This window comes from Polistes dominula, unplaced genomic scaffold (genome assembly GCF_049000335.1).
Source record: "Polistes dominula isolate Pdom_NZ unplaced genomic scaffold, Pdom_raw_medaka contig_15, whole genome shotgun sequence".
Taxonomy (NCBI): domain Eukaryota; kingdom Metazoa; phylum Arthropoda; class Insecta; order Hymenoptera; family Vespidae; genus Polistes; species Polistes dominula.
Genome location: NW_028300915.1, coordinates 7,007,986 through 7,029,979, shown reverse-complemented (window position 1 = coordinate 7,029,979; position 21,994 = coordinate 7,007,986). Strand labels below are relative to the sequence as shown.

General features: G+C 33.1%; 2 protein-coding genes and 1 long non-coding RNA gene across 4 annotated transcripts in view; 2 read left to right on the top strand and 1 right to left on the bottom strand.

The window, feature by feature from the left end:
• Positions 1–856: 856 nt before the first annotated feature.
• On the top strand, positions 857–5,288 carry LOC107069246 (uncharacterized). Its single transcript, XM_089170083.1, has one exon. It carries the CDS (start codon positions 1,121–1,123, stop codon positions 2,111–2,113), a length of 993 nt encoding a protein of 330 aa, XP_089026209.1. The 5' UTR covers positions 857–1,120; the 3' UTR covers positions 2,114–5,288.
• Positions 5,265–21,994, bottom strand: part of LOC107072215 (uncharacterized) — a 35,423-nt gene continuing 18,693 nt past the window's right edge. For both annotated transcript variants that reach the window (XM_015331977.2, XM_089170082.1), the window contains exon 2: positions 5,265–7,105. In XM_015331977.2, the coding sequence (XP_015187463.1) occupies positions 6,145–7,105 (961 nt within the window). In that variant the 3' untranslated portion in view covers positions 5,265–6,144. The remainder of the gene's footprint in view (positions 7,106–21,994) is intronic.
• Positions 8,287–16,869, top strand: LOC149033213 (uncharacterized). The gene is made up of 3 exons (XR_016175925.1): positions 8,287–9,427; positions 14,202–14,346; positions 14,512–16,869. It is a non-coding gene; the product is annotated as an uncharacterized LOC149033213 (long non-coding RNA).

Below are 21,994 nucleotides of genomic sequence, written 5' to 3'. Positions count from 1 at the left end.
TTGTCGATCGTTTATTATCTAGAAATGAGCTACCTTATTTGTACTTTCGATAAACGTTTCATAGAAAGCTTTGCCATGAGGTATCATCGAACAATTTTCTTAACATTGATCAATGAAAATGCAAACTAATGGTTTACCGTAAACGACTGCAAGTCGATGACTAGAAGAATTTTAAATGAATAAGCATCATTGTCACATAATTCAATCCTATCATTTTAATAATACTTAATTAGTTTTACTTGAGAAATGTCATACTTAAGATATAATACGAATATTATTTATGCAAAAAAATACACGAGTTTCAAAAGGAAATATCTTTTATCGAAATTTTTCTTCTTAAGTAAGTTTTGTTTGACCTTCGGCAAGGTCCTCTTTCATTTCGCAGAAATGGGGTAAGACTCGTCACACGGAATGCGTGACTCGACGATTTTATAACTCGCTTTCAATTACCGTTCTCATTGCTCTTGTTTTCCTCTCTTTCCCTTCTTTTCTTTATTTCTTTCTTTCTGCCTTTTTTTCTTTCTTTCTTTTTCGTACCAAGATGTTGGATGCTGAACGAAAAAAAAAGAAAATACGAGCGTGCAAAAGGTACTTACTTGCGCGAAGGGCTCTCTAAGTGCCACACGTTAGACTTTGTCGCCGATTCTTTCTATCTTCTTCTTCTTCTTTCCTACCCACAAGAACTGACTAACAGACGTGATTTATTCTACCTTGAACACGTTGAGTACACTCGATGAACGAATGAAAAAGAGAAAGAGATAGAGAGAAAGTGGTCTAACATTAACTACAAGTCTCGGAGGTCAATGAATCTTTAAAAGCTTCGATGATATCTCCTGTCTCGTTCTAAAAATATACTTTGTGTAACTGAACAAAAAAAGATTTATCTTTAATTTTGAAAAAAAATATATACATATATTATAAATATGTAATGAAATGATTCAATAAAGTTCGTTCAATCGGGAGTAATCAAAATCTTATTATCTAATTCAACGAATGATCGATTAGCTTTATTCAGTTCATAAATTGATTTGTTTTATAATAAATAGCATATGAGGATTCAATCAGCTTCCGTCCATAATTCAAGTTTCGTATTAACGTTCATTGACTTTTTTCAGATACAATGATGACATCGCTAGTTTTTCTGGTTCCCATATTGGTCGGAGTAACGGCGGGTCCATTTCAACAGTCACCTGATAATCGATTGTCTAAACGAAACGAAGGATCATTTCCTCTTACCTCGGAAACCTTGACGACCGATAATAATAACAATAACGACGATAACGAAGGGGATGAAAGTAAACCAAAGAAATATTTTGAACAGGATATTACGAAGGATAGCAGTAGTACTCTTTCATCATTTTTAAATAAGTATCAAAGAAACGAAGGAAAAACGGAAGAAGAAAACGAGGAAAAAGTTAAGGATAAAGTTACGAAAAAAAATAGAAAGCACAAAGCCATTTTTATGGATTATCCATTGATATCAAGATTACGACAAACTTATCCTAACTCGCCTAATAACGACATCGGTTATAACTATATTTACGATCCCAATGTGGAAGAAAGGACATCAAGTAATACGGATGAAAAGTATCAGGAGAGCAATATCTTTTACATTAGACTACCACCGACTCCCTATATGTTTGTACCAGGTTTAGGATACATTTCTCAACCACCAACTTACTCTACTGCCAATCTGAGACCGCATATCCCCCAGTCGAAACCATCGAGACCGCAAGTTCAAACTTATCAGAGACCGAATCCTTTTATCAAGTTGCCGATAGACTTTGTGAGCAACGGTAAACCAACTTCCGTCTATCATTGGCAAAAGAAGAAACCTCTGACCAACGTCAAACTAACAACCGACAGTCCAATCACCAATCTCGACAATCTCAAACCCGGTTTTGTGAATAACGGCAAGCCAACGACTATCTATCAATGGCACACGAATCTGAAACTTGGCAAGAGGCCCGATGACTACGTCAATAATCTTGACAAGGGACCTTACTTATTCAATGGAAAACCAACTAGTTTGTATCTTCTTAAATCTGACGGTACAAGTTCCGGTCATCGGCCAATTCGATATTCCAGTTTTGAGAATGATAATGCGTATTAAAACAACATAATGCTAATTATGAAATTTCAATCGCCAAAACCCTACTGGAGAAACGAAAAAAAAATTAATGCTCGTTAATATTATTATTATTATTATTATTATTATTATTATTATTATTGCACGTGAATGGTGGAAATCTGCTACTAATTTTACAGCTTAAAGCGCGACTCGTAACGCATTGTAATAATTTATCGACTAACCCTCTTCTATTGAGAAGGGAGGAGGTTCGTTCAGTGATTTATGTCTCGTCGATGACCTTGTAAAGGTGCTAGCCATTACTCCGCTTTCAAATGGACTATGCGGTTCGGTGTGTATAGTAAACGAGGTGCCAGTAGAAAGTAACGGTAATGTAATTAAAGCAGTCCTTTTAAAGGTGGCTTATTATGTAGTTGTATGTAAGAATGATCAATTAATGAGTTCTCACGTGAATATCATTCACTTTTATTTCCTTGTCTTCATAATATTAAACCTATATGTTTTCTTTGACGATGAACAACACTACCTAGTGGACAATTTGTATACGAGAAATATAACACTATTATATTATCTATTCCTAATGAGTCGTAGTTATGTATATGCATATATGTGGTATGTTGTATGAATGTAGATTTATAAGTATGTATTTGTTTGTTTTTTTCCTACGAAAAAATGATAGCTAAGTACTATTATAGCGCGTATAGTCCAAATGTGTAATTCTTAAAAACCTTTATAAACTACTAAATTATAATTTTATAATATAATTATTAATTTAGGATATTGACCTCGTGATCATTAAAATGAATGACTATTTTATATATTTTAGCTGTCGACGTTTAATTATTTATTTAACGATCATGCTATTCCTTTTTTTTTAATCTAGTATATATTATAAATATAATTTGTCGTCTCGTGATTATGTAGAATATATTAAGAGGGCCGACGTTGTTGTAGCCATTTTTGAACGTCCTACCACTTGTTGTAACTGTTGCTGTAAATAAAAAGAAAAAAAGACAAAAAAGAAAAAGAAATATATATTAGTAATATAAAAAAAAACGCACACTCGCTCTCTTCCCTTCTCCCCAACCCTTTTCTTATTCGTTTTTCCTGAAATTCCATTTGACTATATTCTTCTCTTCTTGCTTGCTCGTTAGCGTCTGAAAAAAGAAAAAGAAAAAGAAAGAACGAGACAGGAAAATAAACAATCTTGCTGCACATGTTTCATCCACTCTCCCTGAACGTAGTGCAAATATTGACTTGGGACTAGGGGGCCTAGGATACGGCCCGTTTACTCATCACCATTACACATACCTCCTAGACCAGATTATATGGTTAAGAGGATTCCGAACTAAGATTATTAGTTTTCAATTGTCTTCAAGTAAGACAATTTGTTTGTTTATTATTTTTTCTTTTCTTCCTATTTCTTTTGCCAATTATGATTAAATGAAGAATATGGTTATCATTTAGAAACTAATAAGATTATTCACACTTTTTCCATAATTCTTTCTCCCTCTCGTATGTTCATTAACCCAATGATATTATTGATAAATGCATAATTAAGAATAAAAACGAATTTTAAATCAATTTGGAAATGATGATAGGCGAATAAAATAAATGAAAGATTATAATCATTGAAGTAATCTTGTAAGTCGGTGAAGAAACAAAACACGTGTTTCTAATTAAAAATTTGCCGATTGGTCAACACAGATAAAAGAACTTCCCTTTGAAATTCGGCAAATGGCCATAAAAGGGACCGCTCTTTTTCTTACCCTTTCCTTGCGTTTTTCTTTTTTATTTATTTCGTTTCTTTTTCTTTTTTGTTTACTTCTCTTTCTTTCTCGGTAATCAAGCTCGAGTAGAAATTTTCTTGCCGCGTTAATACCGAAGAAAAACTTGTTCCACCAGGGAATTTGAATTTATACGGTCAATTACCGAAAAATATGCGCCCAGGGATGGTGGGAGGAGAGGGGAGAGAAAGGGGCCCGGCTGGAGTCTTTCTTTCGTCGTTCTTAGCGCGATACTGCTTTCTGATATTATCGTAAGTATGCTATAACGGGTTGCTAACAGTGGCTCTCATTTAGTTAAGAGAACGAAAAAGTATCTAAATATATACAATATACTATAATATAATAATATAACACAATTAGTCGTAAGATTTCTACAATTTTCTTTAATTATGACGCATAGCCAAAAAAGTTTTGCTTTCGTTTTGAATATAGGGGACGATCATCGTCATACAGTTTTCATAATACGATATTGTTTCTTTAATATTAACGGTGTATCTGTGTGTATTGTTCGTGTACATAAGTATGTAAATTATTACATAACCATTATATGTACTTATCATTTCTTACTTACAGCATGTAAAATATTTGAAAATTAATTGTAATAATAATAATTGTTATCAAAATGATGATAACAAAGAAATCGAATACATATTTTCATAAACGTAATATGTATTTGTGGATCGACTAATCGATGAAAAATTAAAAGTACATACGTAGAATAGAAAAATAGGTATATGCCTATTAATAAGTAACCAGTCGAAAATAATAATGTCCACTAATACTATTATAGGGTTATAGAAATAAAACTTAACGCAAAATAACGGATTGCACCCATCAACGCGGTATATAACGGGGAACGAGCCAATCATCACTTGTATACATCATGTTTTATCTCGATAATACATAGACAGGTATTTAGATACGTATAATATTTTCTTAACTTCTTTTGCGAAGGAAATAAAAAAATGATTAAACAATTTAATAGTATAATATTATATTATACGTTATTATATTTCTTTTTCACGACATGGCTCGTTTGTGTTAAGTATGCTTCTCTACGGCATGTATACATATATTAGTATATATATGTATATGTATGTATGTACTCTACATATATATGTATTCGTTTTGTGTGTGTGTGTGTGTGTGTGTGTGTGTGGGATCAATTTCTCTTATCTTTGTATGTTCCTATATAAGAATATAAAAAAATGCGATCTCTTGTGTCGCTCTCTTCTTCTTGCAATTTGATAGCAAAACCAGTAATAATGAAAGATCGTTGCGCGATCAGACGTAGAAAAAGATGTGCATACGTTTCATCGAAGAAATATATTATCCAGTCTTTAATCGAGGCATCATCCGTACGTGCGATTTCTTCTCGTGATTGGATATTTGTTTTTTTTTTCTTTTTTTTTTCAAATCAAGAAGAGATCGCTCACCGGTGAGCGAGGATATAAAAAAGTATTCGTTATACTTAGAAAAATATAATTATACAGCGTTAAAATCTAGTAACGAGAAGTGAGCTTTGACATGTTCTTACTGAAAATAAGAAACACCCACGTATCGATCTTACTCCGACGAGAGAACTTTGAAAACATGAATCAATGTCGAAATAAGATCTCTTACGGGATTTGATAAGTGCGTCTGATTAGTTTCAAAATCGATCGATTCTCTTTTATTGATAAGATCAAAACAACCCCTTTTTTGTTTTTATAATTTATCTTTCATTTAAATGATTTAAATATTAGATTTAAATATCTATCTTATTCTTAGTTCGATCAAAGAATTGTGTAGTATTATAAGAAAGAGTAATAATGTAAGTAATATGTAAAATAATATTTGTAAAATAAAATGAATGTAAGCAATAATTGATCGATTTCGAAACTCAAACGGATGCAGTTGTTTCTGTGTTATGCACGTAGGTATGTACGAGTTAAACCTAATTTTATCTTAAACGTAAGTTCCACCCGCCGAAGAGAGAATCGTCTCCGACCTAAGCCTAATCTGTTCTAACATTAACTGCGATAAAAATGGAACGGTTTGTAGGATACGCATGACCTTGAATAATGATTGACCAGACATCGATACGGAGGTCATAGTCTAAGTCTCTCTCTCTCCCTCGTTCTTCATTATTTTCTTTCAACGAACGACCATTCGTGATTCTGTTTAACCAAAGTATCAAAGTTGCGAAGATTAATCTACTATAGTTAACACAGACACCTCAAGTCGTTCTTGGATTGTGCACGATTTTGCGAAGAACAATTTTGGAGATTAAGGAAGCAGAGGATGATAATAGACGGGTTTACGACTTTTCTCCATTACATAAAACGCTTTAGGCTTTCCATTTCCTGAGAAATTCTTGTGAATGCTGGTAGAGCCAGTTTTGCTTGCGATTGGCGCGTAATAAGACATTGCTGCCTTTTTTCGGTGTTTCTTCACCTTCAACAAGTTGTTCCTCGAGCCGTGAAATTCATTACTCAGATGAATTCTATGCATATTGGAATCGTCGAGCCTATATGTCTTAGTCGCAAGACTATTCATAGTCATTTTGGTCGAATCTGATTTTTTATCGATTACGTCGGGATAATTTAATCTCTTATCATTGTTTCTTATATGCTTCGATGCTGAAACCTTATGGGGTATAATCTTCTTTTTTTCCGTTTCTTGACGATGAGAATTGTCTATCACGGAATTGGCTCTATCGATGGAAATCAATTCGGATTGCTGATGCTTTTTGCTATCCTCGAGTTTCTTTCTAGCAAGATCCATTCTTATTTGCGCTTGTAGTCTCTTCTTCTCCGTGATCTTTTTAACCAGCGGTAAGTTCCAATGATAGATCTTCGCCGGTTTGCCATTACCGTGAAAACCAACTGGAAGATTTGGTCCCGTTTTGATTATCTTCTCGTCCTTAGACGTTTTGTGAGGTTTTGTAATCGTGTAGTACGGCGGACTGGCTGGTAATTTGACGATGTAAATATGACTGTCCCTATGGCCGTGTCGACGACTGTAACCCTGATGAATTCGTGTCTGGGAATTCAATCCAGGCGGTTCGGGACCGGCTAAACGTTTCTTGTGATGTCCATCGGGGATTTGAAGGGGTGCCAAGCCGAGACGATTCAAGATAGCTGCGTTACTGTTATGGACAGTCTCAAAGGACGTTGGAGAATCCTCGGCGCCGATCACAAGAATGCCAGTGAAAATGATCAAGAGACTACCGCTCAAAAGATGTAATCTGAAACAAACAAACAAAAAATAATCAGTATTTATTGTAATAGGTTGTTGATTACAAATTTTTTCTTTATTCATTTTAAAATTAATAACCGTTATCGGTCGTCAGGTTTTTATATTGACAATTCTCACTAATAATAAATTATAAGCGGTTTCGGTAAACACGCAACAAAAAATTGTTCAGTATTATACTAATTAACTTATTATTTATTAGAAATTACCTATGTGTTTTGAAGGAGTACTAGAAATATATGAGAAATTATTAATTATTTAATTATTAATAACATATTTTTATTTGTAAGTCACTTTCCACGTGACTTACGACCATTAAGGGTTAACAATAGTTACACAAAATAAACGTTTAATGCAATTTCATATTTTCTTATTATGTTAAAGTTTTTAGTTTTCTCATTCGATTTTATCGATCAACCGATCGATTTCACACGTCGTTTACTCGATTTATGGGCACCCATTGTTGCACGTACGTCGTTGTTTTGTTCAGATAAGCAATTAGAGGGAGGTACCTTATAGGGGGTGAAGAATATCTTGTGAGTTCGAAGACTCCCCGACATTATCTTTGTAGATTGGTAAGGTAGGAAAACGGGAAGGAGAGATAGAAATCTAAAAGGAGAGAAAAAGAGGACAAAGAGTTATGTCGTCTTAAGGAACGATCCATCACGACTGCCACGTCGTAAAGTCCAAAAAAAGAAGAACAAGGAGGAGTTCTGAGCACGACCCTGACCGACGCTACTCGAAGAAACGATTGAAGTAAAGAACGACGATAGAATGAGAGAGACGAAGAGAAACTTTAAACCACTAGCCAGACTATAAATATGGTCCTCGTATTAAAGAAAATAAACAAAAATTCAATTTTTTAACCGACACAGATAGAATCGAGGCGATGAGTTTGCCAATGAGCCATTTTAACAATCAAATTTAAAATGACTTTGAAATCGAGTCGGATTATAATCTGAAAACTTTGAAGAAGCCTATAAAATTGAATGGATTCGTTATACGATTTAATACGAAGTCATCACTGTTGAACGATGAATATAATAATAATAATAATAATAATAATAATAATAATAATAATAATAATAATAATAATAATAATAATAATAATAAGTATTTTTAATAAACGTTTTTTGATCATTAAAGAGTCTATTACAAAGGTTAAATCGCTTTTGCTGTTGCTTAGTGTTATTCATCTATGTTATCAAGAACGTTGTTAGATGTAAAATGAACATGAAACTTTCGTATCTCGAGAAGAAAGGTATGGTTCTATGCTTATTTCTTCCTTATAATATTCTACCAGGGTAAAACAGCTCAACGTTATGCGTTCATATGGATGATAAATCATCTTTCCCTCTTAATTACTCACCGCGTACGGAGATATGCTTTCATAATTACTATACTCTTCATCACTATTTTCTTAACTCGATGTACAACCCAATATATAATATATCGTGTACCTTTACGTGTTTACGTGATCCGTAAACTGGGAAATATCTAATATAGCGTTAAAAAAAAAGAAAAACAAAAAAATAATCAAAAAGAAATAATATTCAATTGCATAACAGGCGAGATTATAAAATATGAGAAAATTAGTTATTAATATTCAAATGAGATTAAACGATTCTATACTTTTAAATAAATGAAAAAGCTTACATACATTCATATATATAAGATTTATTAAAGATATATACATATATCTTTAAAAATATTAACTACAACTTACGTTAATAAATAATATTGTAAAACGACGAAGAAGTAAGGTAAAGAAATACCGAGATGAATTTATACGGGAATAATTAAATATTCGTTTATGCAGTGACGTCGTTGTTGCGGGGAAAAAAAATCCGATGAAGGGTGGGCTCGCGGGTTGGTTAGAGGTTGGCGAAAGAGTAAACGTTTTGCATCGGACAACGTCCATCCTGAAGAGAGGGAAAGAGAGAGAGAAAAAGAGTAAGGGAGAGAGAGAAGGGAAAGGGAGATCTGGGGACGTCCGTCACGCGATGTCCATGAATTAATACGCCAGCCAGGCGTCTCCCTCGTTGGAAAATTATTCCTCCTTCCATCACATAGCAGGCGAATGTTTCGCATGGTCGTCAGTTAGAGTACTACGAGCTATCAGAGCGCTTTTGTTGAAGAAGGACGAGACGATAAACGTTGCTTTATAAAAAAACAAAGCAAAATAAAAATAAGAAAAACATAACAAACTAAAAAAGAAAGAAAAATAAAATGAGAATGAAGAAAGAAAGAAAAAAGGAAAGAAAGATTTCGTTGTTTCCTTGAAAAAGGGTGAATTGGTTCTACGAAAAACCTGGTAAGACCCAATTAGAGACACTCCACCTATTTACTCTTATAATTACCATAATCGTATTTGACCGTTTAATTGTAATTATCCTTTCGAAGAAGCGTTGCATTGACTTCTATACCAACCCTCTTGCTCTTTTTTTTGTTATTTTTCTTGATTTTTGTATTCTTTCTTTTACACACTTCTTGCATAGAATTTCACTTTCGTATTTGTATTATTCGACTCTGCTTAATTTTAACTAACGATCGTACCATAAGTATAATACTAATTGCAAGAATTTCTAACGGATGGTTACTTGAGACACTTTGATTATTTTCGCAACATCGAAAATGACGATGGTTGATTCTCAAACACGTAAGATCGTTTAGAAATAATCTTCAAACTTCTTCAAGAGATTTGATTCTATTTAAATAATTAACGCACACGTAGTTATATAAAAAAATATAAAAAAAATAAAATAAAATAAAAAGAAATTGAGAAGATCGAAATGATCAAGTAGAAATGATTTGATTGGCCTAAAGAAGATTCTTGTTTATTATCCGTGGAGGCACGTTTCTCTCTGTTATCGCATAGCGAAATAACACGTCGAAGCTTGATTCGAAAGGCCGAAGACGATGCAGGAACGCAGAATCTCTCCTTGGTGGCCCATTATGGCCGGACGTATTCGAGGAAAGCACAGGATTGGCAGGTTGGTGGAACGCGGAAGAAGCGACCCTGAGAGAATGAGAAGAAGCGAGAAAAAGCAAAAAGAAAAAAAAAGAGAGAAAAGAAGTGAGATGGCTGGAGGAAAGATTCTAAAAGGGGGAAAAAAAATAAAAAAAAATAATGTTAGAAGATACGAGGATGGCAGAAACAGCAAAAGTAACAGCAAAAGCAACAGCAAAAGCAACGACAACAGCAGCAACATAAGCTACGAGAAGAAAACGAAGAAAAAGATGACAGGGAAATAAATAAGACGCATATGCGCACGCGCATGCACGTTTATAGAAGAATGACATATGAAAAAAAATCTAACGATGAGTTGGGATTAATCTTCATGATCATCAAGTAAATCGGTGGTTACACAGCATCATCCACTTGATTTCTCGGTTAATAATACTCTAATAACTCGGAATATCGGCCAGTTTAGCACACCTCCTTACAGTACCATTCTCGCACTTTCCTTTTCTTTTCTTTATTTTCTCAACGTTTTTTCGATTAAACGCCTTCTAAGAGATCATAGGAAAATTATTGGAATTACCTTCTTGATAAGTTGGTGCTCCTATAAGTGCACTCGGGTTAAGTCCTTTAGACTCTTCATAATAATAATAATAACAATAATAATAATAATAATCATCACCATCATCATTATCATCATCATAATGATATCAATCATAATACTTTCCAGTTCTATATTACTATGATGCCTTTCATTATGATTAAACATTACAAAAAATTTGATTTCAAACGCACGATCAAATTCAGATTTGCAATACTTCGTAAAATTACATTAAGAAACTGTTTTTTTTAAATCATGCGTTTAGAAAGGAAAAAAATCTTGGAAGGTAATCGATTGAAACGACACAATTTGTTGGTTCCATCTCACAAATTTTCCTCTCTCTTTCATTCTCTCTTTCTTTTTGTTTAATATTCTAATATAAATTGGATACGATCACATGAAAGCTTAAACGAGAGAATAAAGCGGCAATTCGCCAGTGCGTTCCAACGCAAGCAGAATATCTTCCTCTAAAGGGTTAAGAATAGGAAGGAGAAGGGTAAGGTGAACGAGGCGATGAGACGACGGTGGTTGCCGCAGGGTTGTAATGGGCTCGCGAAGCCTATAATTTGTGTCTTGGTCGAGTTAACATGCGGGAGTCTGAGAAAGATGGAGATGGAGAAAAAAAAGAAAGAGATAGAGAGAGAGAGAGAGAGAGAGAGCTTACAATCCCCATCGAAATTATGAAGTTAAAAGACCTTCATCCAACCATCCGATACTCTTTTTATATCGACCGCATTATAATTTTTACTTTACATTCAACCGACAGTAATGCGGAAATTGATGTTACGACATACAATTATTATTATGTAAATCGTATGCCTTTACGACTTGTCCCTGTAACATGTTATCTCTCTCTCTTTCTCTTTCTCTCTATTTCGTATTTATTGCAAAATTTTCTCACATTTTTCGTGTCAAGCGTAAAATCTTGCTTATAATATTATAATTGTAATGATCATGCAATTTAAGTGATATAATTTGAATCATATTACGTTGACGTGCAATAATACAATAAACGTATCCGATCACTTTCTTATTTTTTAATATCAAATATAAGCATCAATCTTGTAAATTGCCAAAAAATATACTATTACTATTTATTTATTTTAATATATTTTATCGGTTCTTAAAAATCAGCTAACTAGAAAGAGCTATGAAAAATAATGGTAGTTCGAAAAGCAAAGGGATCGTAAGTTACCGCGAGAAGGGTTTGGGAACTTGAATAATGGCGTTTGCTAACGCACGCGATACCAACAGTATCTATAGAAGCGCAATATTAGGTATCGGAAGATCGGTAGGCTTGATTCTCAAGATATCCCCGAATATTCACGATTCTTGGAATATATCATTCGCGAGAATTCCCATAAATTGTATGGAATTCGATTCCAAAAACATCGAAGAATTTTTGACGTACAGAAGAATCTTCTCTAGTTACTAAAAGACGAAAGGATTACAACTATCGATATAAATATTGTATAAATATCGAAATATTTTATCTGTTGTTATAGTTTTGTTTAAAAAAAAATTAAATAAACGTTTAAATAAATAAATGAGAAAAATAAGAAAAATAATATACAATATTCGAATATAGAAATTTTCATATTACTATGATTATAAAAAATTAAAGACAAAAGTCTAATGGAATGAATGTTCATGATATAAAAATGTCGAATAAATTTTATCGTCCATTAATTTTACCACATAGTTTTGTACTCGAGAGACATCGTCGGTCCGTAGAAGAGAAATCATTCGACTAACATCGCCGAGATATCCTGGAGCGTGACACCGAAGGAATAGAAGAAGGAGTTTGTTCACCTTAGTGATCCAAGCAAACATACTATTGCTTGGCGTGAATAACGTAGGCTCGTGTCCACGCGAGGTTCTCGCTCGTATAACTCGATCTCTCAACGTTGACTTCTCTCGTGCCAGGAACGCTACACATGTCCACGTATAACGTTCTTACGCATACGATTACATTTTACAAAGAACCTAGAATGTAGCTGAGAAGACGAATAGATCCGTGACAAAAATATGTTATATATATAGTATAGAGAGAAAGAAAGAGATAAAAATAAATTAAATGAAAAAATAAAAATAAGCTAAAATATGTATCGTCCTGACGAAAACTGGAAAACCTCATTCAAACGTATATCGAACCAATTCCGTTATGTTACAAATCGCATGAAATAATCAGACAACGTTCTAAATTTATCGTTCTACATAATTCACGACTTTTTAGTAATGCTACTCGATCAAAATACTTATCAGTTTTACAAATTGGAACATAATTTTTTGCCACTTGAGCATCGAGGTAATTCAATAAGCAGATAAATAAACATTTATTTAAATCGTCTCAAAACTAGGATAATTGTCAAATTTATAATCTATGGAATTTATATGTAAAATCTTAAAGCTATGAATATAAAATAGATACCATTTGGAATGTGTCTCTTGAGATAAAACAGAAATACAATTTGCAGCCAAAATCAGATAGTATTGATTTCTTTTCTCGTAATTTAAAAATTTAACATTATAAAGAATCACTTTATAAACAAAATCGAAGAAAATTAATTTGATGAATACATGTTTTTTTTTTATAATAAAAATATTAAATAAATTTCTTAATCCTTCGAATTCGCGAACGATCAATTCGATCGTTAAATGATCGTCTCCGAGTTCAAAGAAGTTTTCTTATTCCTACGTGACATCCTGCCATGTTACTGCATAATAATAAGTACGATGTGTATAAATAATGAACGCAAACCGCGTCGATGATAACTCTGTAGCGAGAAAGTATACTCGAACTAGTTTTGTATGCTTATCTTCTAACGTTTGCATGCGAATAAATCAAAATTTTTTGAAAACTTATAAACCGACAGTAGTCCACTTTAGGATAAATTAATAAAAATTTATATATTTTAATTAGACGTTCGAGATTCATCATCTTTCGCGATAGATGGTGAAATAAAATGATTACAATAAGTAGGTAAAAAAATGTGCAAAATAAATGGCAATGAATTTGATTTTGATTTTTCTTATCTCCGAAAGCTAGCATGAGTACAAATTTATACGATTTGTATTAGAAATTTTTATATATTATATAACTACATACACATATATTGTATATGTGAAGGAATGTTTGACGAGCCCAAAACACAGTGCGTTCGCTTTCGTAGCAGAGAAAACAGACGAACGGACGTGCTGTCCATAAATCTCAATATGTCTGGATTTGTTTGGGTGCCGACTAACTCGCATTTATTGGTCAGCCGGTGATCTCTGTAATGATATCCTTCCTTCCGAATATGCAGATCCTAGATGCTTAGAACTCTTGTCGGTTATGGGATAGTTGCATTCCTGCATTCCTAACGTGTTCTCTATTCCAAAGAATTAAATACCGACTCTGTTTGACTATTCCGACGATATTTTCTAACGGTTGTTTCATAGTTCTAGACATTGACTTCAACGTTTTCAAATAGTTACGTGAAATAAAAACGAAAACGTGGATCGAGTTAAACGTTTCCTTTTCAGGAGAGACGAGAAATTAATTATGATTATTATACGAGTGAGAGTACATGAAATAGAGAGTGAGAGAGAGAGAAAGGACATTAAACGTATTAACATTTTTCAATACAAATCGATCTGAACAATTCCATCATTCAAAGAAATTAAATAGGTAATAAACCTTTCGAGATAATAATCATTAACTGACCTTTCATTAGTCATAAAATAATAAGGATAACTCTCACTTAAGTTTATCTACCTACTAATCTTACCTTACTAATCTTTTAATATCAAAGTAATAATAATGTTATTAATAATCAATAAAAACTGTTGACAGGTAATTCATGTAAATCAATTTATAAATCAATCACTATCACGAACATGATTGATCGTTCGTGAAAGCTCGTATTCTCTTGTATGGATTTGAGAAGTCAAGTTATGTGACCTTTGATCCTGACCACAGACGTACTACCGGCTCAAAATCAATATCACGAAGTCAAACCTAGAGCAGGAAAAGTACATTCGAGAAAGACATCTTGGTAAAGAAGGAAGGGCCAACAAGTCGACAACCGGTTCGGCCATCTTAACGAGAATTCAGAAGGATTTCCATGTATCTCCTACTCTCCAGGAGAACACGATGTCGGAAACCAAGAAAGGTTCTTTTCCTTGCTAGGCACCCTACGGGAAAGGGCATCTTCTCGGTTAGATGGACTTAGGAGTCGTCCGTTTAACGATCCTTTTAGAAGAAAAGAACCGGTCGACTGATCGCATGCCGATACTTCTTCAGTATACTGAGTTACCTCGATTATACCGTAGAGATGTGAATTGTCTTTACTTCACGAATGTTCATTTTAGATAACGATTCTAGAATCTTAGTTTCGTGCTAAACAGGGTAATATAAGAATAATATTACAAATGAAAGAGTATCTCTCTTCAATATAGTTTCTTTTGAAAATTATTTCAAAATATAATATAATCAAAGATGTTAATTAATCGGAGTACGTATATGTTCTAAAATAAATTTCATTGACTTTAGAGTTCTATTCGAATTAATATTAATTCTTATACTAAAATACATTTTTTCCTTAATACTAATTATAAATAAGAACCGATATCATCATCTTGTTAAATAAATTTATCTTTGAAATAACTTCTTTAATTTAACTCCGATCAATTTTTATTCCCGCAAATGAGAAAAAGAAAATAAACATTTTTTATTTTCTTTTAAAGAAAAAAAGTTATATAAACCCTAGGAAAACTCTTGATACCCAATCGATTACAAAGTTATTGAACAAAAAATTAAAAAGAATTATTAAGTAGTTCGCAAATCGTTGAGATCAATCAAAAACTAAAAAGAATTTTATCGGATATAGCTGTCAGTTGTTTATTCTAAGAAAGATGAAACAAAAAAGGGAAATAAAAAACAGAAGGAAACGGAAGATTGATTTTCTTTGAATGGGATGGTGCAAACTCGTGCGCTACGAAAGTTATTAAAAGGTACCGGCGTGAAAAATGGGGAGGAGAAAAACGAGTACCCATCGACAACTGATCACTGCCCTTTCTCGCTACAGTCCCTTTTCTTTATCTCTTTTTTTCTTTTCTTTATCCGACATCTATGGATAATTTTATCGAATCAGAATATCAGACAATTTTACGCAGTCGTTAATTAATGAAGACAAGAATAGGAAAAGGAAAATAAAAAAGTAAGAAAAATCAATATATGATAAAAAGGAAAGTACTTTCATAGTTGAACATTGTAGATTCTATATTTTCGTCTGATAAAGAGAAAGAGAAAGGATAAAATGTTGAAAATTCTTTTACGGTCCATTAAATCTATAAAACATTGCCAAGGAACGACGGAAAAAGGAAGAAAAGATCGTTCGTAGTTTAGGAAGAAACAAATAAAAAAATTATCGACCCTGGCAAAGAAAACTGTCCCTGATAACTGTTTTTCCTTGTTCTTTTATCCAGCTGGATTAGAAGAAAATAAAACGTCATTTAAATTTCGACTCGAGGAAAAAAAGAAAAGAACATATATAGATAAGATATTGTATAATAATACGATTTAATCGATTATTCGGTTGTATACTTCGATTAAGGTGAATTCGAGTCGAAACAGATAAAGATGATTCATGAAAAAAAAAACACATGTACGATGGAGAATTGATTAAATCGTGGAAGGGACGATTAATTCTTTCGTTGCTTTTTCCCTATGTAAAGCTGTACTCGTATATATAATCCTGTCGCATTTTATCAGGACAAGGGGAATGAATTTGTTTGGAGAGAATAATAATCGATTCTCGCTCGTATTTATTTTTCTTCTCTTTCTCTAACTATCTTTAATGGTAGAGAAAATTGTTAGCCTTTTTGATCACCGACACGAGAGTTTAATAAAACAAGAAAATCTATTTAGTGTTCAACGAAGCAAACGGTAATAAGCGAATATTAAATAAAACATCATTGAAATACATCCCATGGTGTTATTTATTACCTGGAAGGAAAATGAAAAAATTCGAGTATTTAGCTATTTACCGTTTAAAAACGTGACGTCATCAATCGAAAATTACGAGGAAGAAATTCCTATGCTGAATCATAAAGTCTCTCTTGGTACGTTGAGTACGTAGATAAAAAGGTTGCCAAGGTAATTCGTCTGTGAACGACGTAAGGAAAAACAGGAATAGCAGAGCGAACACGTTTTCTTGTTGGAGAAAAAGAAATATAGAAAGGAAGTGAATTGCACAGAGAGAGAGAAGATCGACGAGCAAACATGTAGCAAAATGTTCGTTTCACGAGTAAAGGGTGATTACTTTGTGTCACATAATCAACAGGCAGACTTAATGATCATGCACGTTCCTACGTAATTATTGTTACAACGTAAATAAGTACGTTATGTTTCTTTACGGATCATCGATTTCGTTTTTAACGCCAATGTTTAATAAAATTATATTTTTAGTTAAAAGACATCGAGAACGATTACAAAAAAGGAACAATGATTACGTTCTCTTAGGATTATACAAGAGTCATAAATTATAAAATAAAATACTTGGAAATATTAATTTAAAACAAATTATCCCGAATCTAACTCACAATAGAAACTTTATTTGTACAACGCGTGGGACTTCAATATCAACGAAGGAGAAACCCCTAAAAGGTCATTGGGAAAAGGTCCGTGATGTAGGAAGGAGAAGAAGATGTTAGTTCAAACGTGCAACTTGAAACAGCCCCATCGGGAAAGTACCTACCCAAGATGTACGGCTTCGAGAGAAACTTTAGGGGACTAAATGTTCGGGCTATATATATTACATAGCTACAGATAAAAATACGTTTTTCATGTTAATCAATTCGTTTATAATTGTTTTATTGTCGTTATATATTTATTTAAAATTTACTATCCTCTTTAAAACTTATATATATAAATATATTTTTTTTTTAATTTTAACAAAACTAATTTGTTATTTTAAAATTTTTACTTTAGTGAAAAAAGTAGTTGTAACTTTTTATTCAACGTTGGTCTTTTAAAACTTGCGAGGACTATTCTCTATCTGGAAACATGGTATGGTAAATATTAATTAGCAACATGACGAGAACCGCGAGATTTACGATGCGAGAAAGAAAAGAACAAGGGAGAGTTTACCAAGCATCAAAAGAATACTGCTACGAACCGCCAAGAGAAAACGCAGCTTCTCAAGCTTCGTATTGTTTCGGTCACGTAGCCCTTTCTTACCCTCTTCCGTCTCCATAACAAGTCAAAGTATCTTCTCTCGATGGTACCAGTACAAACATACGAACTGCCATATAAGTATGTTAGAAAATATCTATATCGTGTTAGATAATGTTCTTTTAGAAATGGCTACGATATACAACCTGTTGTCTTATCGTTCACCTTACTTTTTATTTTTTTTTGTTTCTTTACAATAAATCGTCAATTATTATACTTTTCTTTTTTCTCTAATTATTTCCGTACCAATAAATAAACTAATTAATGTAAAGTACTAAAGCATTCACAAAACACTAATTAGCTAATTGGATCAGAACCACGACATCCGCGAAGGTAGAAACTTTCGAAAGCGAGCCATGTCCCTATCCTATGTACTTCTCGACTTAACTAATTAATAGTTACTTAGCGAATTAGTTTATTAATGGCGCCAAGACAAAGGCTCGTCTCGAACTCGTGAAGTAATTCGCACTAGCAAGAGAAACGCATAGGAATTTGTTGGTGTGATTCTCGATTTTGGAATCATTCCATTAAACCTTTTTCCCTCTTTTTTTGTTTTTTTTTTGTTTTAGCATCGTTGTTGCCTTCCGAAGAATTCTCCGAGAGACATTGAAAGAGGAGCGCTTGTCACTCGTCGTAATTGGCTCCAACCACGTTTCAAATCCCTTCTAAGGAAGTGTCTTCTCTCTTAGCGATTAACGGATCCTGCTACGGATTCTTGGAATCGTCTTTTTAACACCTGCCGACTTATTTAAGAAACTAACTTACGATCTTTAATTGTTATTTATTGACGAACGACAAAGTGGTATCAATATTTCGCCAATATATTTTACTTAATTTTCTCGGCATGATGCTAACACTGAATAATCTGTAATAAAATTATATTTTGTATTATGTATAAAAATAAATTAAATTTTATTTATATGTTCATAATAAATATTATTAATGTTTGCTTTATTTAAAAATGTTATAAATATATATATACATATATATATATATATATAACCATATTTATTATTTATATCTACTATATCGTGTATCTTATTAGCGTATGAATATAGTAAGATACTTGTTGGATTATTTATTAACATTAATATTCGTTTAAGAAAATCCATATTATACTAGTTCTACTAAGAGGGATTAAATTATTGAGAGATAAGAAACATGTAACTCATCCTTGATAGTCACACCTCTAAATACCAACGCATAAATCATCTCTTAATTATCGTTCGAATAATTGGATCGTTCCCATCGTTCTCGACAGAACTCTTATTCTGTCTCGTCTCTTCTACTTTTTCCTCTTTCATTGTTTCGATGAAAAAAAAATCAAATTACAAGACACATAGAACAGTAATTCTAAAATATTTTGAAGTAAAGAAAATTTGTTTAACCATTCAAAATCATTAACTAAAAGATCATAAAAATAAAAATAAATATATGCATTAAAATATCTTTTTATTGAAAAATCATAAAAAATCAGAAGTCGTTTGATGTAACGTTTTCATAATTCCAACTAAAAATTAACGAAACAACATCGGTTAAAGAACCACTGCTATAAATATATCGAAATTATCGAATTTCTTAGTATCGTTTTATTTTCTGTTTTTGGTACTCTAACAATCTGATCCGGTTCCAACATCCTGTCTAATACACAATCATCATGTAATCATGTCAGTGTTTTGCGGTCGAAGGAAGAGATCTTCGAACCTTTTCAATGAGATTACACGCGAACAAGCAAACTAACTCTAAGTGGTTCGAAGCAAGCTCGAAGACTATTGCGTAGTAAATCGCAAAAGGGATGGGAAAACAAGGTTCTATAAATGTGGGATTCGTGAAAAAAATTGGACCGCTGACTGACTGGACGGGACTCGAACCACGGATCTTTCGCTTTCCGGGCGACTGCTCTTTTTAACCAATTGAGCTATCCAGGGCCCATGGACCAATTCTTCTCACGAATACTCGATAAGTTTTAGCATGGAGGCACTCGTCCCACATATATTTTATAATTTTCTTTTTCTTCACAACGCGTTTTGTTCTGTTCTGTTCCACTCTTATTAACGAGCTTAAAGTGGAATCATGCATGATTTACTTGACAAGACTTTTTATAACACAGATATTTTAAACAAAATCCTATTCATCGAGTTTTACCGATCAAAACGAGGAAGAAACAGCGAGAGTAGATTTTTCTCCCCTCTAGTTTCTTTTCCTATTTCTTTTTTTTTTTTTAAATCTCGTTCCCACGGTTACCATTTTTCTTTGTTCTTTTCTTTTTTTTTCTTTTTTTCTTTTTATATCTCCAGGAACATCATTTCCATCGGCGATCGGAACAAACCACTGATAAGGTGGTTTGTTCTTGAAGGTTACGGACCAAAGAAGAGAAAAAAAAAAAGAAAAATTGACTCTCCATGCAAAGTCTCTCGATCGTGTCTATCGACGATCGCTAAGCCGAATGGCGCCAAGATTCGATGAGAATGTTGGAAAGTGAAGGAAGGAGGTAAGAAACCTTGTGAGAAACGTACACTTTCCGAGAAATGCAAGAAGAATTTTAAAGACGGACTCGGCTTCCTACATTTCTTTCTCTTTCTCTATTTTATACATATATACACAACACATACACACACACATACGTTCACTTTCACGTAATTATTTAAGCAATTCTTTAATCGATAATTACTCTAGTGACATTTAATTACGATTTAACGACTCTCTTATGATTTTAATCGTAATTTTTTATTTTGTTTTGTCTTTTTGCTTTAGTTCTTATTAAGCGTATCTTGATTTGTATAATCATAGAACCGGAATCACGGTCAATATTAGATGTTCGTAACAAGTACGAAGTAATAAACGCCAGATAATATCTAATTAACGCAATACTTGATAACAAGATTCTTTCAATATTTTCCATTACTACTTTCTTCTGAGTTCACGTAAGACGATAATTGAGAATCCTCTTCTCGCATGTTGTGTGTGTGTGACTTTGTTTAGAGATTAAATATTCTAAACAGGTACTCCGTAAACGTAGAGTAAAAAAGAAGAAAAAACATGGAAAAAGCTTAACGTGGAAGTCGATTTCTCGAAAACGAATGGATGAAAGAAAACAAGTCTTTTAAAAAAAAAAAAGAAAAAAGAAGGCAAAAAGAAATAGGCTAACCAGACTAGTCGATTGAAGTTTCATTAGAAGAAAAAAAAAGAGAAAAGAAAAACAAGAAACGGTTTTGTTTTTTTTTTAATCTGATTGAAATATTACATTCCACCTGATATAGGCGTTTTTATAAACTAAAGCAAAAAAAAGAAAAAGAAAAAAAAAACAAGAAAAAAGAAGAAGTATACTAACGATCTTCGTAAAAACCACCCAAGAACGATAAGGAATACTAAATCCGTGGTATAAAGTACTCTACTTCGGTACATACCAATGAGATTAACGTAAATCCTGGACGTTCCGTGAACATTATCCATGGTAAGAGTTATAATACAAACCGCAGCTGCCGATGGGCGATACCAAATAGACCTAATGAAGCTATACGGGTGCAAAACTTACGACGTAGAGAGACTTTACTCAAGGCATAATACCGCTTTATAGGTTATGCAAATGTTCCTGCTGCTAGGAGTATAACGACATTGAAAGAAGATTCTGCGAAAGAGAGAGAGAGAGAGAGAGAGAGAGAGAGAGAGAGAGAGAGAGAGAAAAAGAATCAACCCTTTTCATTCTTTATTTCTTCCTCGTGCCACGTCGTCGTACGATACACGCGGAAGGATTAAAACAACAAGAAGAAACATCGGCCAAGAAGAGAGTGCATTGCAACAACGACAACGACGTGCATTGGTTGGCTGGTCCATTGATAGGATGCGGTAGAAAGAAAGAAAGAAAGGATAACTTCCTATGGAATTCCATTGTCAAGATCAGTGAGAGGATGAGACGACCCAAACGAGATGGACTTTCATACATTCTTTTGTCGGGCCAAGTAACATTGCACAAAGAGGACCAAACGGTAATCATTTTTCTTCTCTCTTTCTTATCTTTCTTTATCTTTTTATATCTTGTTTGTTGATTCCAATTCTTTTGCTAGTTGCTTTGAAGGAATTCTTTCGGTAAGAATTAAAATAA